The 18,310-nt window shown below is 36.7% G+C and overlaps 1 protein-coding gene across 1 annotated transcript in view; it reads left to right on the top strand.

Moving 5' to 3' along the window:
* PCSK5 (proprotein convertase subtilisin/kexin type 5) overlaps positions 1-18,310 on the top strand; it is a gene marked incomplete at its 5' end in the record, with an annotated part of 194,028 nt that overhangs the window by 107,973 nt on the left and 67,745 nt on the right. Inside the window, one exon of the mRNA XM_080362313.1 lies at positions 12,265-12,477. Within this exon, the coding sequence (XP_080218439.1) occupies positions 12,265-12,477 (213 nt within the window). The remainder of the gene's footprint in view (positions 1-12,264; positions 12,478-18,310) is intronic.

Raw genomic sequence — 18,310 nt, 5'->3', positions numbered from 1 at the left:
GCTTTAAAAATTCTGCCCAGGATTGGGGTAAAGTAACAGGAAACCAATTTTTAAACTTGTCTCAAGTACCATGATTTTCTCTGATCTTCAGGGTATTTTGTTTAATTCTATTGAATTTGCATACTTGAGGTCAAAAAGAGACCTAGGAGACTTTGCTATCAAACAATTTCTATGCTATAAAAGCTTCCTTTTTATCATGCTTCGAGCTGACTAGGTCCTTTTCTTGGAAATAGCGTAGTCATAAGGCTAGAAAATTCTAGAGTCTTGTGGTTTAAATACTAAGGTATTGGAAGTTGTAAACTGAATAATCTGAGAAAATAATTCCATTACAATAATGCAGAACTTTCCTGAAAAGATCAAACAAAGGGCAGTATTTCCAAAAGTAACATATTCAAGGAAAGATTAGGTATGTGATGTCACACCCTGTGTTGAAGAACAGACTTAGCATTACAAAACATGATTGGGGCCAAGTCATGTAATAAGACTGTGCTGAGTCTGGGACAAAAGAGTGAACGCAAAAGACTTTCCTAGATTCAGAAAGATAAAAACAAGGTACCATTAGATTTTAAGATGACTCTCTGTATCTTGTGGTCTATAAGCACAATGCTATAAGCACTTGAGAGACTCGGGCTCACTGATTCATGGCTCTGTGGTACAGCATCCAGACTAGTTCATTTCTACTCATACAAAAAAAGCCTGTTATTCTGGGATCAGTCTCAACATCATTTGGAAAGTAATGCATTTCAGATATTCTGACTTGTTCTTTCACTGCTGTTTGGCAAAGACCTAACAGTCAAGTTTCTGGATATATGAACCCTGTTGATATTTTACCTTGCAGAATTTCGAAGAGCTGGTTATCTCACCTCTCAAATGTCTCACCAGCTGTATGCTTTATGTTGTTTGTTCTGCAGTACCCGTAAGGTAGTCCAAAGCAGCAACAGGGCAGGTCATCCTTAATACAGCCTAAGAGGCAGCGAAATCTACATGGAAAATTTTGGCTTTCTGCCTGCATCTTATTGCCTTGACACCATTCTGTTTCACAAGCTGGACACAAGCCAAAATGTTTGATGGACGTTAATGATCAGATGCTGTGTGGCTGAACCTCTTGTGAGAACTTGGCTTGGTGCCTTCCCTCCCATGATCACTGACCTTTCTCATCTCTCTCGCTTCACCAACTTCGGCTGCAGAGTGTGTGTTCAAAGTGTTTGCTGGGAGCAGAACGCTCCCTGAAGCCTCCTACCCACATGCAAGAGGGAGAAACACAAAGGAAGAAAAGGGAAGGGAAGACAATGGAAAATAGAAAAGAAAGATAATAATTATTAATATTATTAATAATAGTAGTAGTAGTTGTTGTTACTATATGCTTCTACTCCAGAAGTGGAAGAGATTGTGCATAATTTGGAAGTGTCCAGACAAAGGTTTGCTGCCTGTGTTGTACCACAGATATTTCTCTTAAATTTGTTCGTCCTGTCATCACTTCCCTGCATCATTCTCAGTAGGATGAGTTTACTACACAAACAGGAGTTATTCTGTTCCACTTTGGCAGAGAATTGCACTATGAAAATCAAAGACAGAAGTTACTACAAGAAGACCCCCAGTCACTTGTGTCAAGATAACTTCCAAAATGGCTGTCATTTTATACACGAAAATATTGTGATGCACAGAGGTTAGGACCAGTTTTTTTAGATGGTGGGTTTTGCTGTTCATCTTATACAGCTGCCATTTGAGACTGAATAACACATATCTGTGTGTATGAGTATCTCAGATCATATATAGTTATGTTCCGCATGCACAAAGACTTCCTGTACTTATCTAATTAGTTGGCCAAAAGCTACTTGTTGAAGATCAGCTAGAAGAATTAGTGCTATGCTTGGGAAAGGTTTGAGAAGACATGACTTCCAGTATGCCCATGTAATCTAATGTTACGTCCTGGTATTTGTCTGTTATATGATTTACATATATATTGTGTATCCCTATTGCATCTATGATGTAATATCTGAACATGTGGTGTTTTATTTACTTCAATATACTTAAACTTCGAGTGACTGTGTACTACAAACAGGTGCTGACTATGTGCCAGAACTGGAAAAGTCATATTGCATTTTAACATTTGTAATTCTTCCTTCTCACATCACAAGACATAGCATCATTGGCTTGAAATAACATTTGTAGTTTTAACATCAGAAAAGTCAATTATCATGTAGTCCTGGCCTTCGTCATAAACCAGAGCAGCAAAATTTCATCCAATTATTACTGCAGCAATATCACTATTTTCTTGATTCCTCCTTTGTTTTCTGGTTTCTGTACATCTTTCAGGAAGAGCCAGCCTTGTCTGAAACCTGTTATGTCCACAGCTGTGCAAGTCACCAACAGCCTTCACTGTTAAAACTATGTAGCTTGTTACTCATCTAAATTTCTTAGTTCCCTTCTACTGTAAAATGCCTCTCCTGCTATATTTACGGAGCATCTTATGGTGGTAGAAATCTCCATATGTAAGTAATTACAGATTTGGCCAAGTGATCCCTTGGATAAATCAAATTGGAACACAGGGACATAAGACAGGAAATGACCATGCAGGTCATCCAGTATAGTTCTCTACTATCACAGGCATCATGTCCTATAAATACATTCAGTAATTTCTATTCTAGAATGAATTAGAAAACTTTTACCCTCTATTTCCATTGGGAGACCATTTCACAGCCATCACTATTCTATTGGTTAGAGACTTTCTTTTAAGTTACAACCAGGTTTACCCATGCAGTTTTTCCCCATTTGTTCCATGACCAAAATTGTGCTTCAGCTTAGGTACCTTTTCTCCTTCCATTTTTCTCTCTGATGTATTTATAGAACACAGTCTCCTCTTGGACTTCACTTTGATGTGATAAACAAGCCACACTGTTAATCACTTAGAAACTAGGCTGTCCATCTCCTTGCTCATCACAGTGGTGCCTCGCTCCATATCATCCAGTCTGAATTCTTGAATGCAGGTGATTGAAATTACTAGCACTAACACATTATTTCTTTGTGTGCCAAAATCACCTAATAACTTTATTTCCCTGACTCATCCTTAAAATAGTCTTACTAATAACTTTCTTAACCTCTGTGTTTCTTCAGCATAGCCCATCGTCTCCAGTGCAACCATTTCCACCTCCACGTTTTTATTATTTTAACCTTTGTTTTCTTTTGTTTCATTACTGATTTCTTGGAGGGCTCATCACATGTTTTGCAGAAACCAGACAGACTGGTTCTAATACATTTCTGTGCATAAAATAAGGTATCAGAGGAAAAACTTAACAGATTTACCTGGAATTCTAAAGTGTGTGCTGCATTTTAATGTGTTTCTATTAATCCTAGTGCCTCTTACTGTCCTTCAAAGTCTGTTCTACAGCCTTAACAGTAATGTTATATTCAGTTTCATTTTGTTAGTCAGAATTTCCAAACCACACTTCATTCCTGTAGTTCTTTCTGGAACACTTTCTGTTGCCTGGCATTATTTTTTCAAGTGTGGATACCAGAATGGGGCATGGGAGCTGTAGCGTTCTCTGTGCACACGTAGTACTGTTTCCCTATTCTCTGCACATGTTCATATTCACCCTGCTGACAGATCCAAGGAGCAGACTAAATTTTAGGGCAGCTCATTGCCAGTTGGTTACCTGGCATGACCCTAAACTCCCTTTCAGAGTCATCACTTTCCAAGAGTTTGCCCACCCTCCTGTATATCTTACCATCAAGGTTCATGCCTGGGTCTTATTACCTTGCATTTGGTTGATATACATATCTCGGGATGTCTTAATGGCTTTGCAAATGTGATTTATAGTTGACATGATTTATTAATACCTTTCTCCAGGCTGAGATTGCCCAGCAAAAAACGGATTAGATGACAAGCTTAACACATCATTAAGCTAATAATAATTCTTTGCTCTACCATTTGCACATAGTTAGCAACTTTCAGCATTCAGCTAAAGTAGAATTAGAGATATTGCCTTCCAGTAAATGAAATACAGTTTAGGCTCAGTGATACCTGGATGACCTTTGATACTATACACTTTATTTTCTTTTCAAAATATATAAACAAAGCTAACCTTAAAATTTCTCTCCTTTACTTTCTGTGAGGAATGAGCTTTTTCAGACAGTAAATGCATATTAAAAAAAAAAAAAAGGCAGAAAAAGTAATAATATACCAGAAATGTTCTAACATTACATTCAGTGGAATATACAAATCCTAAAAGGCAGGAAAATTTGCAATGAGAGTTACAGGAAAATATCCCTCAAAATGTCCGGTTTCCTTACAATGTCACAAAGTGTACTGGAAACCAAAACTGTTTAGTTACCTCATCCCATCTCACACATATATGGAAACTGTTGTAACAAGCCAGAATAGCATTACTGCTTTTGGACTTCTTGTCAAAAGCAGCCTCTAGTTTTGGGTGCCCAGCCTGAAGCAGGTGATATATTTGAACATAAAAAACCCCACGCTGTTTTGTTGTGGGGTAAACCTTAATTTGAAAAGCCAATAATGAAAAGCAGCTTTGGCAAATCAGTACATTTCAGAGAGCACATTTTTGAAATATGTATCTGGTTACTTTGTATAGGCAAATCATATATCCACTTTACTCATATACTTGAATAAAAGCAGAATCCGTGTATGTCTGTGTCATGTGGGGGAAAAAAAAAATCCTGAAAAGCTAATTGCTGAAAGTATGGCACCAAGAGTTTTCTGTGCATAGAATTTAACAAAAGTGTATGGCACATGATCATGAGAGCAATGATTTTGCACACAAGTGTGTTATTTCCCCCTAGATGAATGTTATGGGAGACAAACTGCACAAAGCGATTACTGCAGCACTTGGTCTTCAGAGGTGAAAGTGGAATGGCCTTACTTTCCTGCTTGTCTGCTGAAAAGAGCTAAATTAGCAGAAAAACTGAGGTTCTTTATTGAACCTCGGAAGCTCAACAGATATCTCAAAATGTGAAGTTTTCCATAAGTAAGAGTCTGACATAGTGAAGCAACAACTATGTGGATCTGATGGCCATGGACTCCACTCTGGAGTTTTATCAGACAACAGTATAAAAGCAACAAGAACTGCCTGAATCCACTCCATAGAATGGATGTTTGTGTGTGAAGTTCCTCCTGTATCCTGTCAAAACACAGGTACCTTTCTTGTGCACTGCCTCTTCACTGTGTCTTTGTGTGCAGAGACAATTTCACCTATCATTATCTAGAGACTCTTTGTGCAACAGAAATTTTGGAAAACACAGCTCTTGTTTTATCACAGGTGTATTTACAATATACAGCTTGCTTTAGCCCAGTAACAATATCAGCAAGAACAGTAATGGTAATTTGGAGAGATAGCCTGAACCAGAACTGCTATTCGTGCAGCCCTGTAGCTGGCTCTATTTTGTTTAGGAAAATGAGAAATTCATTCCAGCATTCCACAGGTTCAGATTTCAGGTTTCGGCCAACACTTCTTTTGGTTGAGCTTTAAGCACTAATTATAGCTCTGTGGGGAATATCTTGAAGCTGTTTAAGCTGTTGTTCTAGTGAAGAATAAAATAAAAAATACACCACATGCAAGGATGCATGTTGAAATGTTCCACTGATATATCCCAATAATTATTGTGTTAATGGATGGGTACTTGTGGTTATTCAAGAAGGTGTTTTTTTATACACAAGTTAAAATATTTTCACACTTTAGTGTTTTAAAGGTATTGTCCTATGACCCAATAAAATATCTTTTTATTTCTTTTTGTCATGATTAATTATTACGTCTTTCCTTCTATTAATTAAGAAGCTGGTTCAGAAGTAGCTAGAAAGTTGAAATTTATTAGCAACAAATTGTCTTTTCAACAGTACAAGGTAATACTTGGTTTTTGTATGTAGTGACAGATTTTGGCATTGTGCATGTATTGTGCATATGTCTATTCAGCACTAGAACATATTTTCTTGACTTCTTAGTGTCCTAGGAGTAAATTCATGAATGCTAATATAAAAACACACGACTTAATTTTTAAACATTCCCTCAAACATACATCTTTCTTTATGTGCACTTGTTAGGCTCATTACTCATTTCTTCATAGGTATCATAGGTGCAAATTTTTAATGAATTGATGCACAAATGTGAATTTTTCTGAGAACTTTGATACCTCAACAGCCTCAGGAATTTCTCCATTTGTTCATGAATTTTTGTTTTTAGTCCCCAAGGAGGCTGTTTTAATAAAAATTAATGTTTTGTCTGTCTTCTGATAGCACTTCAGAATTGCTGGCTTGAAGTCTCAGCTTATGATTATCTGTTTTGGAGAGGTGCCTACTTTCAAGTGAGAGTGTTGCACAGTCTACGTAAGAGTCTTCTAAGGGTGGTGTGCCAGACTATTTTTGATTACCAGGTTAGAGGTTAAGTGGACTGTTAGAAACTCAGCAGGAGCTGGGAGATGCTGCTTCTCAAAAGCAAAGTGCTGCCAGTCAGAAGGTTGACAGCACTGCACCTCTGCACAGGGCAGTGGCATCCAGCTCCCAGGGAGAGCAGAAATCAGTGGAGCCTGGAAGCAAGGAGATGCTGCGTCTCCCAGGTGCAACTCTCAGGATCCTTGGTGCCTGGCCCTGCAATGGTTATACTGTGGTGCACTCAAAACCACGTCTGTGTAGTAGTTTCTTTAGGTCTCCGGAGTGCTGACCTCTGTTCCGCACATTCAGCATTTCCTCTTTAGCAATTAGTTTTTAAGGAAGAGATCATACCATGGAATACTTTTTCCAGCTTCCACATCAGAATCATTTTCACTTTCCAGCAGTAGTTTTTATTCTTGGGAGCATTAAGTAATTTTAGAGCAGTATTGGGGAGAATATAGGAAATTAAATGTGTGGGATAGGTGTGGATAGAGTGTCCCTCCTTCTCTCTTCATTTTATATTTTCATTATTTGTTTTCTGCTCATGAATGTGGGATTTCTAGCATATTTGTGATTCATTATCTCTCCCTGGCTACAACCCCTGTACCTCTAACTTCTTCATGACAGTGGTTCTGTCATCTGCCTTTCCTGCTTCTTCACATTTTCTTCGCTGTCCTTGGTAAAGCTGATCACTTCTACAGATATAGCGACTCACACCATAGACGGGGAGGGTCGTTGGGGCGTTCAGGTCTTGGGCAGGAAAACATCAGGATTCACAGGCTAAATTGAGGCAGCTTGACTTGTAAAGCAGTGAATGAATGTACAGTCTAAACTCTGTGTGAATAAATCTTGGTCCACTGGCTTAAACTGCACCTCGTAGATGGAAACTGTTTTTCTTAGATGGAAGTGTGCTGGAAGAAACTTGAAAGTATGTGGAGCTCCTGGTTGTCCTTAGATGAGTGTCTGAAGACCTCTACTTTATTATGATTCCTGCCAGTACCACTAAGGCATTCACCCATAAAGATGTGGTTTGCATGTATACACATACACAAGCGCACACACTTGGAGCAGGGGATGTTCTTTTAATACTGTTAGGAAATTCTGCAGATGTCGTTACGAACATGTTCATGCTGGCTCTGGTTCTTGGCAGAGTAATCCTTCCATGCTGTTGAACTGGAAAAAAAAAAAACGAAGGGGGCTTTTGTATCACTTACCCTGCTTGCAACTTGCTGACCAAGGAAAAGGAGGCACTAGCAGAAAAAGAATGGGAATGCCCCAGGATTCTTTTGCCATGCTTTTACAGGTGCAATGTCTGCCTTGGGGCCTTTTTGTCAACGACTTGAATCCATTTCATTCAAGGTCAGCTGTGTGTTGAGCAAACTGGCTTTACCCAGGAAATGTGCTAAAAAATTAGACTGTGGCTGGGTCAATAGCAAGTCCTAGTTGTCAGTGAAAGGCTTTTTATTTTCCGTAATGGAACACTTGATTTATTTTTTTTTTTTAATTATCTGACATTTTGTGCAATTTAAGAAAGGAGACAAAACAAAAGGAGAACATTCTGTAATGATCTGATGTAAGCACTGACAAGCACAAGTTTGTAAGAGGGAGTCAGGAGCACTATGCCTAGAGGGAGAGGTAATACATTTTTAACATCATGGGACAAGCACTGAGCATACTCTGCTATAGTTCACTAACTGTTTTAGTTTTGCTGAAGCTGTACCCGTACGGTTTGTAAATGCACCTTTACTTTTGAGTAATAAATGACACATGGCTTCTTTGGCAGCTCAAGGCTTGACTTTTCATCTTGACACCCTTGGGCATCTGGTAGATGACAGATGATAGATTTAGACAAACAGTAAAAGATACAGAGTGGCTTGCATGTGTGTTTATCTTTGTAACACAGTCTGAATGTTATTTAACTGTAAGTATTTAAAGGAGACCAATTGGGAATGGCATTCATGTACAGTAGGACAGCTGATGCTGTTGCTCTAATTACTTGTTTGGTATAGTTACTAGCAAGTTTATAATTTCCTGAGCATGACTGGGACTATTGAATTAAAGCAGGGTGTTTGGAAACAGGGAGAAAGAGAAAACCAAATGGTAGTTTAACAATAGGCAGTAAATGTAAACCAGAACTTATTTACTTGACACATAATTTTAGTCATGTTGAATTTAGTCTGGGGGTTTGCTTTTTTTTTTTTTTAAGGCTGCCATTTTCTTTGCCAAATAGCTTCTAGGAACAATATGTTTAGCATGTTTTCTAGACGGAAGGTAATTATGTAGCTTTCTGTGAAATGCTCAGTTGTTAAATGTGCAATATTGCAATGTGTTAGAGGAATGGGAATTCTTTCTTTGTATGTATTAGAAAATACTATTTTCCATTAGTCAGTGCACTTGGTACTTATTTTTTTATTGCAATAACAGACATGTCGATACTTTGTAGGTTTGCAGGAGACATTAGTTTTGAAGAAATATTTGTCACTATTAGTTTACAAAAAACTTAGCATTTTTAAAACCCTGCCATTACTATTAAAATCTAAATTAGCGTTTATACTGCATTGCAGAATTTCTAGCATCCATTGAAGTGTTTTCATCAAGACAATGTTTTGCACCCAAAAATGTATTCACATCTCTGTTTCTACAGCTCATTTTTCATTATTAGTACAGCAGCATAAGTATGCATCTAAAGAAATACACATTCTCTTTGCAGAGGAGCTAATAATTCAAGGGTTGCTCCTGCAAAATTTACACAAAATACAGTCCTACCCTGCTGTGAAAAGGTTTTCGTTGCGAGAGTGGGGCAAATCATGTTATACTGCTGTTTGCAGACAAAATCAACTGATGATGACAGCAGAAAAATAACAGGTGGTCTGTTATGGATAGGTTATTTTCCTGTATGCGTATGTTTCTGAGAATTTTTTTTACAAAACCTTTTTTAAAAAAGTGGAAGATAAACTTTTAGGTAAAATATTAAAATAGTTAGATTCCATTCTTCTACTCCTTGGATCTGTCATTTGATTACTCTGAATTCTTAGTTCTTCTGTCTTGGTTGTGTTGGTGGGTTAATCTGAATTTGCCATTCTGTATCAATTTGGCCAGATTTGATTACATAATACTGTGCTTTTGAGAACCACGTGTGAAGAAGAAAAATGTAGAATTCTTCCGATAGCAGATACTTGTGAAAATTCATCTAAAAATGTCTTGATGGGATATTTTGACATGTTCTGGACATAGAAGTGTGTCTGTATGATATGCTTTTTCTCTACCTATTCTACCTGCCTATACATATCCTAACATAGTTGAGGGGTATGTGTGTGTGTGTGTGTGTGTACATAGGAGAGAAAAGTTGTTCTTTAAGGGCAATGTAGGACTGGGCAAGAACCTGTACATTTATCTGAAGCAGATGTCAGAATTGATGGACAAGCCAAAATGACCACTGGGGGAACAGAAGATAAGAGCAAACAATAGAATGTTGCTGAGAAGCATGATCTGATTGCAAGTGATGATGGGATGAAACCAAAACAAAACCCATAAAAAACAAGCAGAAGCACATTAAAAAGTACAGAACCAGCATAACTTTAGGATAATCATTGATCCCATTCCTCACAAACATACAGAGAGCCCTAATTTCTGGCTCCATGAGCTGCTGGGATAATAAATCGGTAAGTACGCATGAGATAATATTTCCATTTACCCTTCTTTTCATCTGTCTCATCAGATGGATGTTTTCACAATAGAGGGGTAAGAAGTAAAGACATACAAAGGGAGATGACTAGATGGTAGAATGAAAGAGAAGTGGTTTGTAAAACAGTTTCAGCATCATGAAGTGGCAGAATACATCCCATTGGCTTTGGGATGCACTGAATCATACCGCCTGGTTGGGAAAAGCAGGCAGAACAAGAACTCCAAACAAAAAAGGGGTTTTGATTTGGCAAGAGTTTATAGTGTCGGGAAGGAGAGCTGTAACACTTCATAAAGGTTGTCTTAAAACAACAAAAAAAATTCACTATTTTGCATCTTTTTGTTAGTGTAGTGGCTAAGATCAACTAAAGGAAGTGAAAGAAGTTGAAATAGTTACGCTTCCCGGCTGGTCAGACTGATCTTGTCTGGAGAATGTGGATTTCATAATACATCTGACTTGGCACCCTGGGATTTTTTTCTCTGCTTGAAATGTTTTTTTAATGAGAAGCTGCATTTTAGAGACATAACCTTATGTAAACACTAGCCAGGAGAATTTGATATTTAACTTATTTTGCTGGAGAGAAGAGTCTCTCTGGGTAGTATACTTTTATTAAACTCACAAAATGAAATTCATCTATGTTTGAGAACTCAAGCCTGGATTTTGAACTGTGAGCATTTTTTGTCTTACATTGATGTAGGTTTAGTTATGCTCAGCACAAAAAGCCCTAGTGAAACCCCTCTGAGCATCTGGATTAAATGAATCTTTTGATTGGTAATTGTTTAAGGTTGACCTGATAGATGTCCAACAGCTGTCTTTATGTTGTTTGTGATACACAATTGCACTCTGATTAGAGGAAGACAAAAAAGGAAAAAAAAAATTAAAAGGAACTAAACAAACAAACTCCCACCATGGCCAAGAATTTAACTCATATACAGAATGTGGTGATTTATGGCTTATAATATTCATTTATTTTACCGAGGGGTGGACCTACCCAAAACCCAAGTAGATACTACATGATGAGTTGTAAGCAAATGAGATATAAATGAGACTGTTAGCATAATTATAACTGAGAAGGCTGTCCCATACTTTAAGATAATGTCATGTAAGTAAAATTGACACAATTTAGCTTAATCAAAGACAAGTTTATCCCTTTAGTGAACCTTTCTATCTGAATGGTAAAGTACTTGTAGACAGTGAGTGCTGATAATTAATGCAGATCATACAATCACATGAATCTGAATTTCATTCACTGGCATGAAATATGTAAATATAAATAAGGAAAAGCCCAATTACTTATATACTGGTGATTCTCAATTCCCAAATGTCATCAATACTGATCACTGACCATCTTCCCTTTTCATATCAATGCATATATAAGAATCCTAGCACCACCAAAAATGTTTTGATTCATTTGGATACTATGTAATTTTGGTATATTAAGAAAATATCAAGGTGAAGTTACTTATTTTTAAGTGCTCATTTGAAATTATGAATATATCTAAGTAACTTGCCCAAGTGGTCATCTGTTTAAAATATTGTGCAGAACTGATGTTTTAGTGCTTCATTATAATAGATTAATAAGAATCTTTTTTTGTTGTTGTTTATATATTATTTTGTGCATTTAGCATTCATAATGGACTAGATGGGTTGGAATAGATGACCTGAGATCCCTTCTCACTTCAGGTATTCTGTGAATCTGTGATTTACAATGTCTGTAAAACAACCATGCTTGAGTTCACAGTATATAATGCAACCCAAACAATACCTGGTCCCAACAGACAACTAAAGAGTATGTTGAGAGCACCCCAATAAATTAAAGGTATCATGCATTACAAAGGGTTTTAGGTTCCAGTATGCTATTTCTTTTCCTTTTCCAAACCAGTATGATGTGTTAGTGCTTCTCTGAGCATTCAGCACTTCTTTCTTGGTACGGCTGGACAACACAGATGCAGAGCAACAGACACTGTATAAAAGTTGTTTCTAAAGCTGTGTTCATACCATTCATTTTCTGAATTTTCCTGTTGTCTGATTCTGAACTCTGCTAAAGTGTGTTTTCATTTTAGATTCTTCTCAGTGAGCTAGTTTATGTTATTGTCTTCCTCTCATCAGATGTCTTTTATGAGGGAAAGACCTGTTTGTTAAGCAGGTGAGGGGGAACTGAATAATTATTAATCAAATCTTTTGTGCTGTTTCCAAATAGGGACGAAGAGGCTTAGGTTCAGTCTTTGTTTGGGCATCTGGAAATGGTGGAAGAAGTCGAGACCACTGCTCCTGTGATGGCTACACCAATAGTATCTACACTATCTCCATAAGCAGCACAGCTGAAAGTGGGAAGAAGCCGTGGTATCTGGAAGAGTGTGCATCCACACTAGCTACAACGTACAGCAGTGGGGAATCCTACGACAGGAAAATAGTATGGATTTTAATTTTTTTTTTTTAAATGTAGTTGGGTTTGTGTTTTGCATAGCAACTTTTGGAGGAGGGAGGGAGAGAGCGCTCACTTATTCTAATCATTTGACTATTTAGAAAACAGTCATATGTGGGTAAGTTCATTTAGCCCCAGTGTGTTACTTGGTTGGAGTCATCATAATGCTCTTTGAAACCAGCATGGGTGTTGCAGCCCAATGCTGTGCAGCTGTACCCAGTGCACAGCAGGTTTTTCCACTCACCTAGTTGCTGCCATCTCCAAGTGATGCTTTCAAAGATCCTATTTCCACTGCCACTGAAACAGATTTCTTCCATTACCAGTATCTTGTAGCCCATCAGTAGGCCTGAGAACATATCCTCCTTTTGTTTTTAATCCAGTTGTCAATGGTTTGCGTGTTTTTCTCGTATCATATTAGCAGTTTCCGATGTACCTCTCTGTTTTCTCAGATTTATTTCTATCCAGCATAATTCCTCTTTTTTATTCAGAGATGGTCAGTTACTACTCATTACTGCCTATTCCAGATAGCTGGTATGTTGCAAGCAAGATTAAGTTCAATGCTCATGTTTCCTGTATTGCTCCTCATCTCATACCTAAACAGCCAGCATCTATTTTCTGCTATGTTCTCTTCTTGTCTGAAGACCAACAGATTGTTTTTACTCTGTTTAATAATCTATTGATACCATTAGTATTTGTAAGTTATACCTGTTTTTTTCAAATTGAGTGCATTCAGTATACTTTTCAATGTTCAATATACTACTCCTTTTAGCCTTTTAAACCCTTGTGCCAGGATTAATCAAATTTGTTAATGTTTTCCTCTTCCCATCTTATTTATTCTAGTGTATAATTTACAGATCTTAATTTCTTCCTGATCAGAAAATTTAGGGATTTGTTATTGTTTTGGTTTGTTTGTTTGTTTGTTTTTCCCTGTATGTTTTCTTAGGTGTCTATCCAACATTACCTTCATTCTGGTCCTTAGCAGATACCTCTCTTGGTGTCACTGAGCAGTTAAAAATTCTTGCAGCTGTGTTTTTTTTAATGGTGTCTACCTCGTCTATCAGGATTCTGGGATGCTGGCCATCCCTTCTTGGATCCTTCTTTATTTTCAGATGATCTAATTTTTGTTTTAAACTTGTTCTGAGGTACTTCTTCGTTCCAGTCATTTTTCTGTTCTTAACTTGCTTCTCTCCATTGAAACCTTATATCTCTTCCTGGCTTGTTTCTTGTTCTCCCTGATAAATAATAATAAAGAAAAGAACTTATTTTGTCTCTTAGCAGTCCTCATTTCTGTGATTAAATTCCCTTTACTATCCTTTAGAAGACCTTTACTAATTTCTTCATGTTTAGGTGAGACTAATAAAATATGAGGTGAACAAAGGCCATTATGATTTCCCATGTTAACCTCTTGCTTAGCCAAGTCTGTAGGACTTCCCAGATTGCTTCAAATCCAGCAGCTGCTGTCAACTCAAAAATAATTTTTATACATGCAACCAATTTTGTTTTCCAGTGACAGAAAATCCACTTAAATTTAGGGCAAGTGGTTTCAATTACCCATTGCCATTACAAAATTTCTCTTGTTTGCTATCTGAACTTCTCTAGCTTCAATTTCTAGGCATTTGGTTGTGCCACAGATTTTATTGCTAGTATGAAGAGCACACTAGTTGCCGAATGTCTTTCTCTCTACTCAGGTAGCCTGATCAGGTAATACTTTTGATACAACAAAGTAAGCTTCTTGCACCATTCTGTGTAAGGCATGTTGTCTTATAAACCCTCTCCCATTTTCTGAAGTCTGAGCACCCACACTGGAGACATCAGTCAAGTAGTAGCAGTGTTGGTGCCCAAATGCACAGGAAAGTGTGTGTCTGTGAGTGCCTTCCTTTGTATATTAAGCCTGGCTGAGACTTCTTAGTTTCACTGACAAGTAATGTGCTCCTCCTTGTGTGATGTCCAACCCACTTGCAGAGCTGCTGCTTCCCTTTTCAGAGCTGGTGGTCCAAGGATGGGTATGAGGGTAGTTATGGTGTCTTTATTGCACCATTTACCACTGGCTGTACTGGTCTAGTATTCAGTCCAGACCAGCCCTTATCATCACTTGCGCTTTCTCCAATGTTACTTCCAGTGAAACATTCACCTGAAGATACTGATGTTTTCTTCAAAGCCTTTGATAAAAGCTTTGGGTACTATTAAGGCCAGACACTGAATTGTGGAAGGTCAGATTAGAAACAAGGCTCATTTCTTACATGTGCTATAAGCATATCTATAATTTCTCTGCTTCTAGGTAAATACCTGATTTCTTATATACGCATACATTTTGAGACATCGTAATTATCCTATTTTAAAATATATGTGTTATGTATCATGTACATTTTTAATCTCTTAAATTTAAATAATTTTTTTAATGTGTAGTATCACATTATGTGTCTTGTAGAATCATGACTATGCTTTAAACCAAAGCGGTGGCCAGAAAAAAAATACTGCAGCATTTCAGCAAGCTCTCTTTTCCAGCAGCTTGTGTTATCCACCATTAAACTTACTACCAATTAATTAATTTATTAACAATTAGTTTAGATTCTGTATCAGCTGTTTTAAACTACATAAAAACTTGGTAAATAGATGAAATTATTAGAGTTATACTGCTTACCCTTTCAAAATATTGACACTATGTGGGTTTTCTTTCAATCCTCTGGAACTTCTCCAGTGCTCAAAGTCTTGCTAAAATCAACAGTACAGTCTAACATGTTCCCTGTCCAGCTCTTGTAAAAGTCTTTTGTGCTTCCAAACTTTCTGATTTAAGCTTGCTGTTTAAAATAGCTATAAATAGGAGGATGATTTATCATCTTCGTAAGCTCTGAAAACTTCATTTAGATTTTTTTTCCAAAAAGGAACAGCCAGTGAAACAGCCATTTACTATACATTGCTATTAACTATCCTATAATTTCTGGACAATTAAAACAACATTGATTTGGGGATTCTTTAGGTTCTGATATATTCGAAGATAAAATATCTTTACACTTTATTCTGTTCTTCTAGGCCTCACCCTTTGACCCTTGTCTTTCCTTACCAACTCCATGCACCTTCTATCTTCTAATTTTTATTCATTGCTACGTACTTCATATTTTATTCACATTTATTTATTTATTTATTTATTTATTTATTCATTTATTTATTTCATCTGGCAATACTTGTTTTGTAGTAGTTTTCTACTTAGTTGATTTAATCTATGTGCATTCCTCTGATTTTTTTTAATAGCTGTAGTTTTCGTGATTATTGTCTTTGGTTCTTTTCAATTAACATGGACTTTCTGCTTTTACAGAATTACTATTTCAATAAAATACCATTGCTTATTTCTGACGTGTCACTTCCTTATGACTTATACTGGAATCAAAACCACCTGGAAGTGATCTCAACTTTATTGCTAAAGACTTACTTATGAAGCATGAGAACAGATAATTTTTTAGCTTACTGAAGTATAGTACCCATCACTTCTAGAATTTATGCACTGTGCTAATACTTGCAATTCTATATTTTAATGTAAGATTTTTGAGAGGCATACTTTACAAATGAAAGATTAATTACTATATATAGAATTAACATCTGTTATCCCATAACTAGGGAAATAAAAAAGAGAGTTTACATAAACATTATTGAAAATATTTAAAGATATGCCTCTTCAAAAATGTCCTTAATTTTGAGTCTTATTGGAAATCTCACACAGGTTATCGGAGATAAGTAAAAATAACTTTTAATTGAAGTCCATAAATTCTGTAAGCACTGATTGCTTTTGCTAATCAGATCATTCATTCTTTTGGGAGTGATCCAGTTGCAGATACCAAATTTAGATTATTCCTACAGAGTACATCATTTTGCAAAGTGAATGGTAAAAGCATAAGCATACCGAGAAGCCATAAGAATTAAGCCAAGCCTGTTGATCCTGTGTCTACCAGAGTTTAGTTTACCCTTGCACTCGTGTGCAAAACAACTTTCATTTTGGGTTGCCCTAAGATTCAGTGGCACTCTCAAATGCTTGAATATCAGATCATGAATTTTCCTTCTAAGACTCTATTACCTGTACGACATTAACAGCTGACTTCTGGAACACAGAACTTATCTGAGGGTTCTCTACTACTAGTACTTGGCATTTAAAGCCAGGCAAGCCAGTTTCCCCTCCAGACACCTTCAGTGACAAAGCGGAACAGTGTACAGCAGTTGCAGTCAGTATCTTTCTGTTTGTGTCGTGTGTAAACCAGTTATCCCTAAAAGGGATAACAACTACGTGCTTCAGTTATGCTACAGCCTGTTGAGAAATGACATGAAACTATGAAGCCAGCTTTCCAAACTCAGTAGTAAGCAGTCATTTCAACACGCAGACAGACATACGGAGGCAGGGACTTTGTGTGACTCACTTGCTCATAGTCTGATTTTGAGATCAATGATGATATCAGTATTCTCTTCTCCAACTTGTCTACTAAAATTCAGTCCTCCTAAAGACCTGTCAAACCTCGTCCACCTCGGAAAGAAGTCTTGTTTGAAACAAGAACTGAAATCAAGACAGAACAGAAAATTTTGAGGACAAAACTTCAACTGCTATAAAATTCTAAAAGAGTCTAGAATAAAGAAAATGTGTGTTTGTTTTCACTGCATCATAGCTCATATTTTTGCTTAGGCTGCTGCTTCATTTCTGTCAGAGGTTGTCTTCATATTTTTCCACAAAAAGCTCAGAGCTCAGAGTAGGTAGGTTTAAAGGGAGGAATAACAATAGAAGAATAGAAAGATTATTATTAAATTTAGATTCTTCACATTCTCTTATGCATATAAATTAATGTGCAATATACAGATTAGCTGTGAAGGGCTCAACTTCATGCCATAACATGAAAAGAGTAGCAATATTTGATCAAGGCATATGGCAATTTGTTTTGTTGGAGTGAGACTCCTATATTCAAAATAGGAAAAGAAAAAAAAAAAAAAAAAGAAGCTACTGCAGTAAATCAGGAATAAGTGACCTGGAGGGGGATTTACAATGAAAATAAATTAACTTACTTATTGTCAATGTAACTCAAAACAAATTCCAATATCATGTGAGATTCTGTAATGTCATACAGAAATACCTATCCATGGTTAAGGGACACTGAACCGTTACGACTTGAAAGTGTCATATTCCACATATTTTTCCTTGCAGTTCTTCAGTTTAATATCTTTTTTTTTTCTCTTCCTTTTTTTTAATGTAATATGTGCTAGTTGTGTTATAAGGTAGATAAACAAATAGTAACCAAATGTTAGACACTCATTACATGGACTAAAAATTCTTATAAAATGTTTTGTTTCAATATGGACTAATAGAAGCACCTACACTTTCATAATCACACAAAAGACTTTTTTTTCTTTTTTTTGTTACTACACATTTTTATAATTATTTGTTACAAATGTAGGATGTAACAATTTTAGAAGGGTTCTAGTCTTGAGGGTTTTTTCAGTCTTGTACAAAAACAGCTTAAGGACATAATTTCATCTACACAACTGTTTTCCAAATTGAGCTTGTTTTACTGACTTTCAACTAAAGTAAATTGAAGCAAAGTCTGGCCTGAAGTACTTTGAGCTAACTACGACATTTAAACACACACTTCTTGCATGAGCTCCTTGTTGCTCAGGGAAGGTACTCCAAATGTTTGACTTCATGCTGTACCAAATCTTACTGCAGTAACTGTTAGCACAATATGGACCAAGTTTCCAACCTTGGGATGTATTAACATGCCCAAAGCATACAAACATGTCACAGATGCAGTTGGATATATGCCTTTTACATAGACTCTTAGAGAAAAGAACT

The sequence above is a fragment of the Nesoenas mayeri genome (assembly GCF_963082525.1).
Source record: "Nesoenas mayeri genome assembly, chromosome: Z".
NCBI lineage: Eukaryota > Metazoa > Chordata > Aves > Columbiformes > Columbidae > Nesoenas > Nesoenas mayeri.
This window is presented reverse-complemented; position numbering and strand designations above follow the sequence as displayed.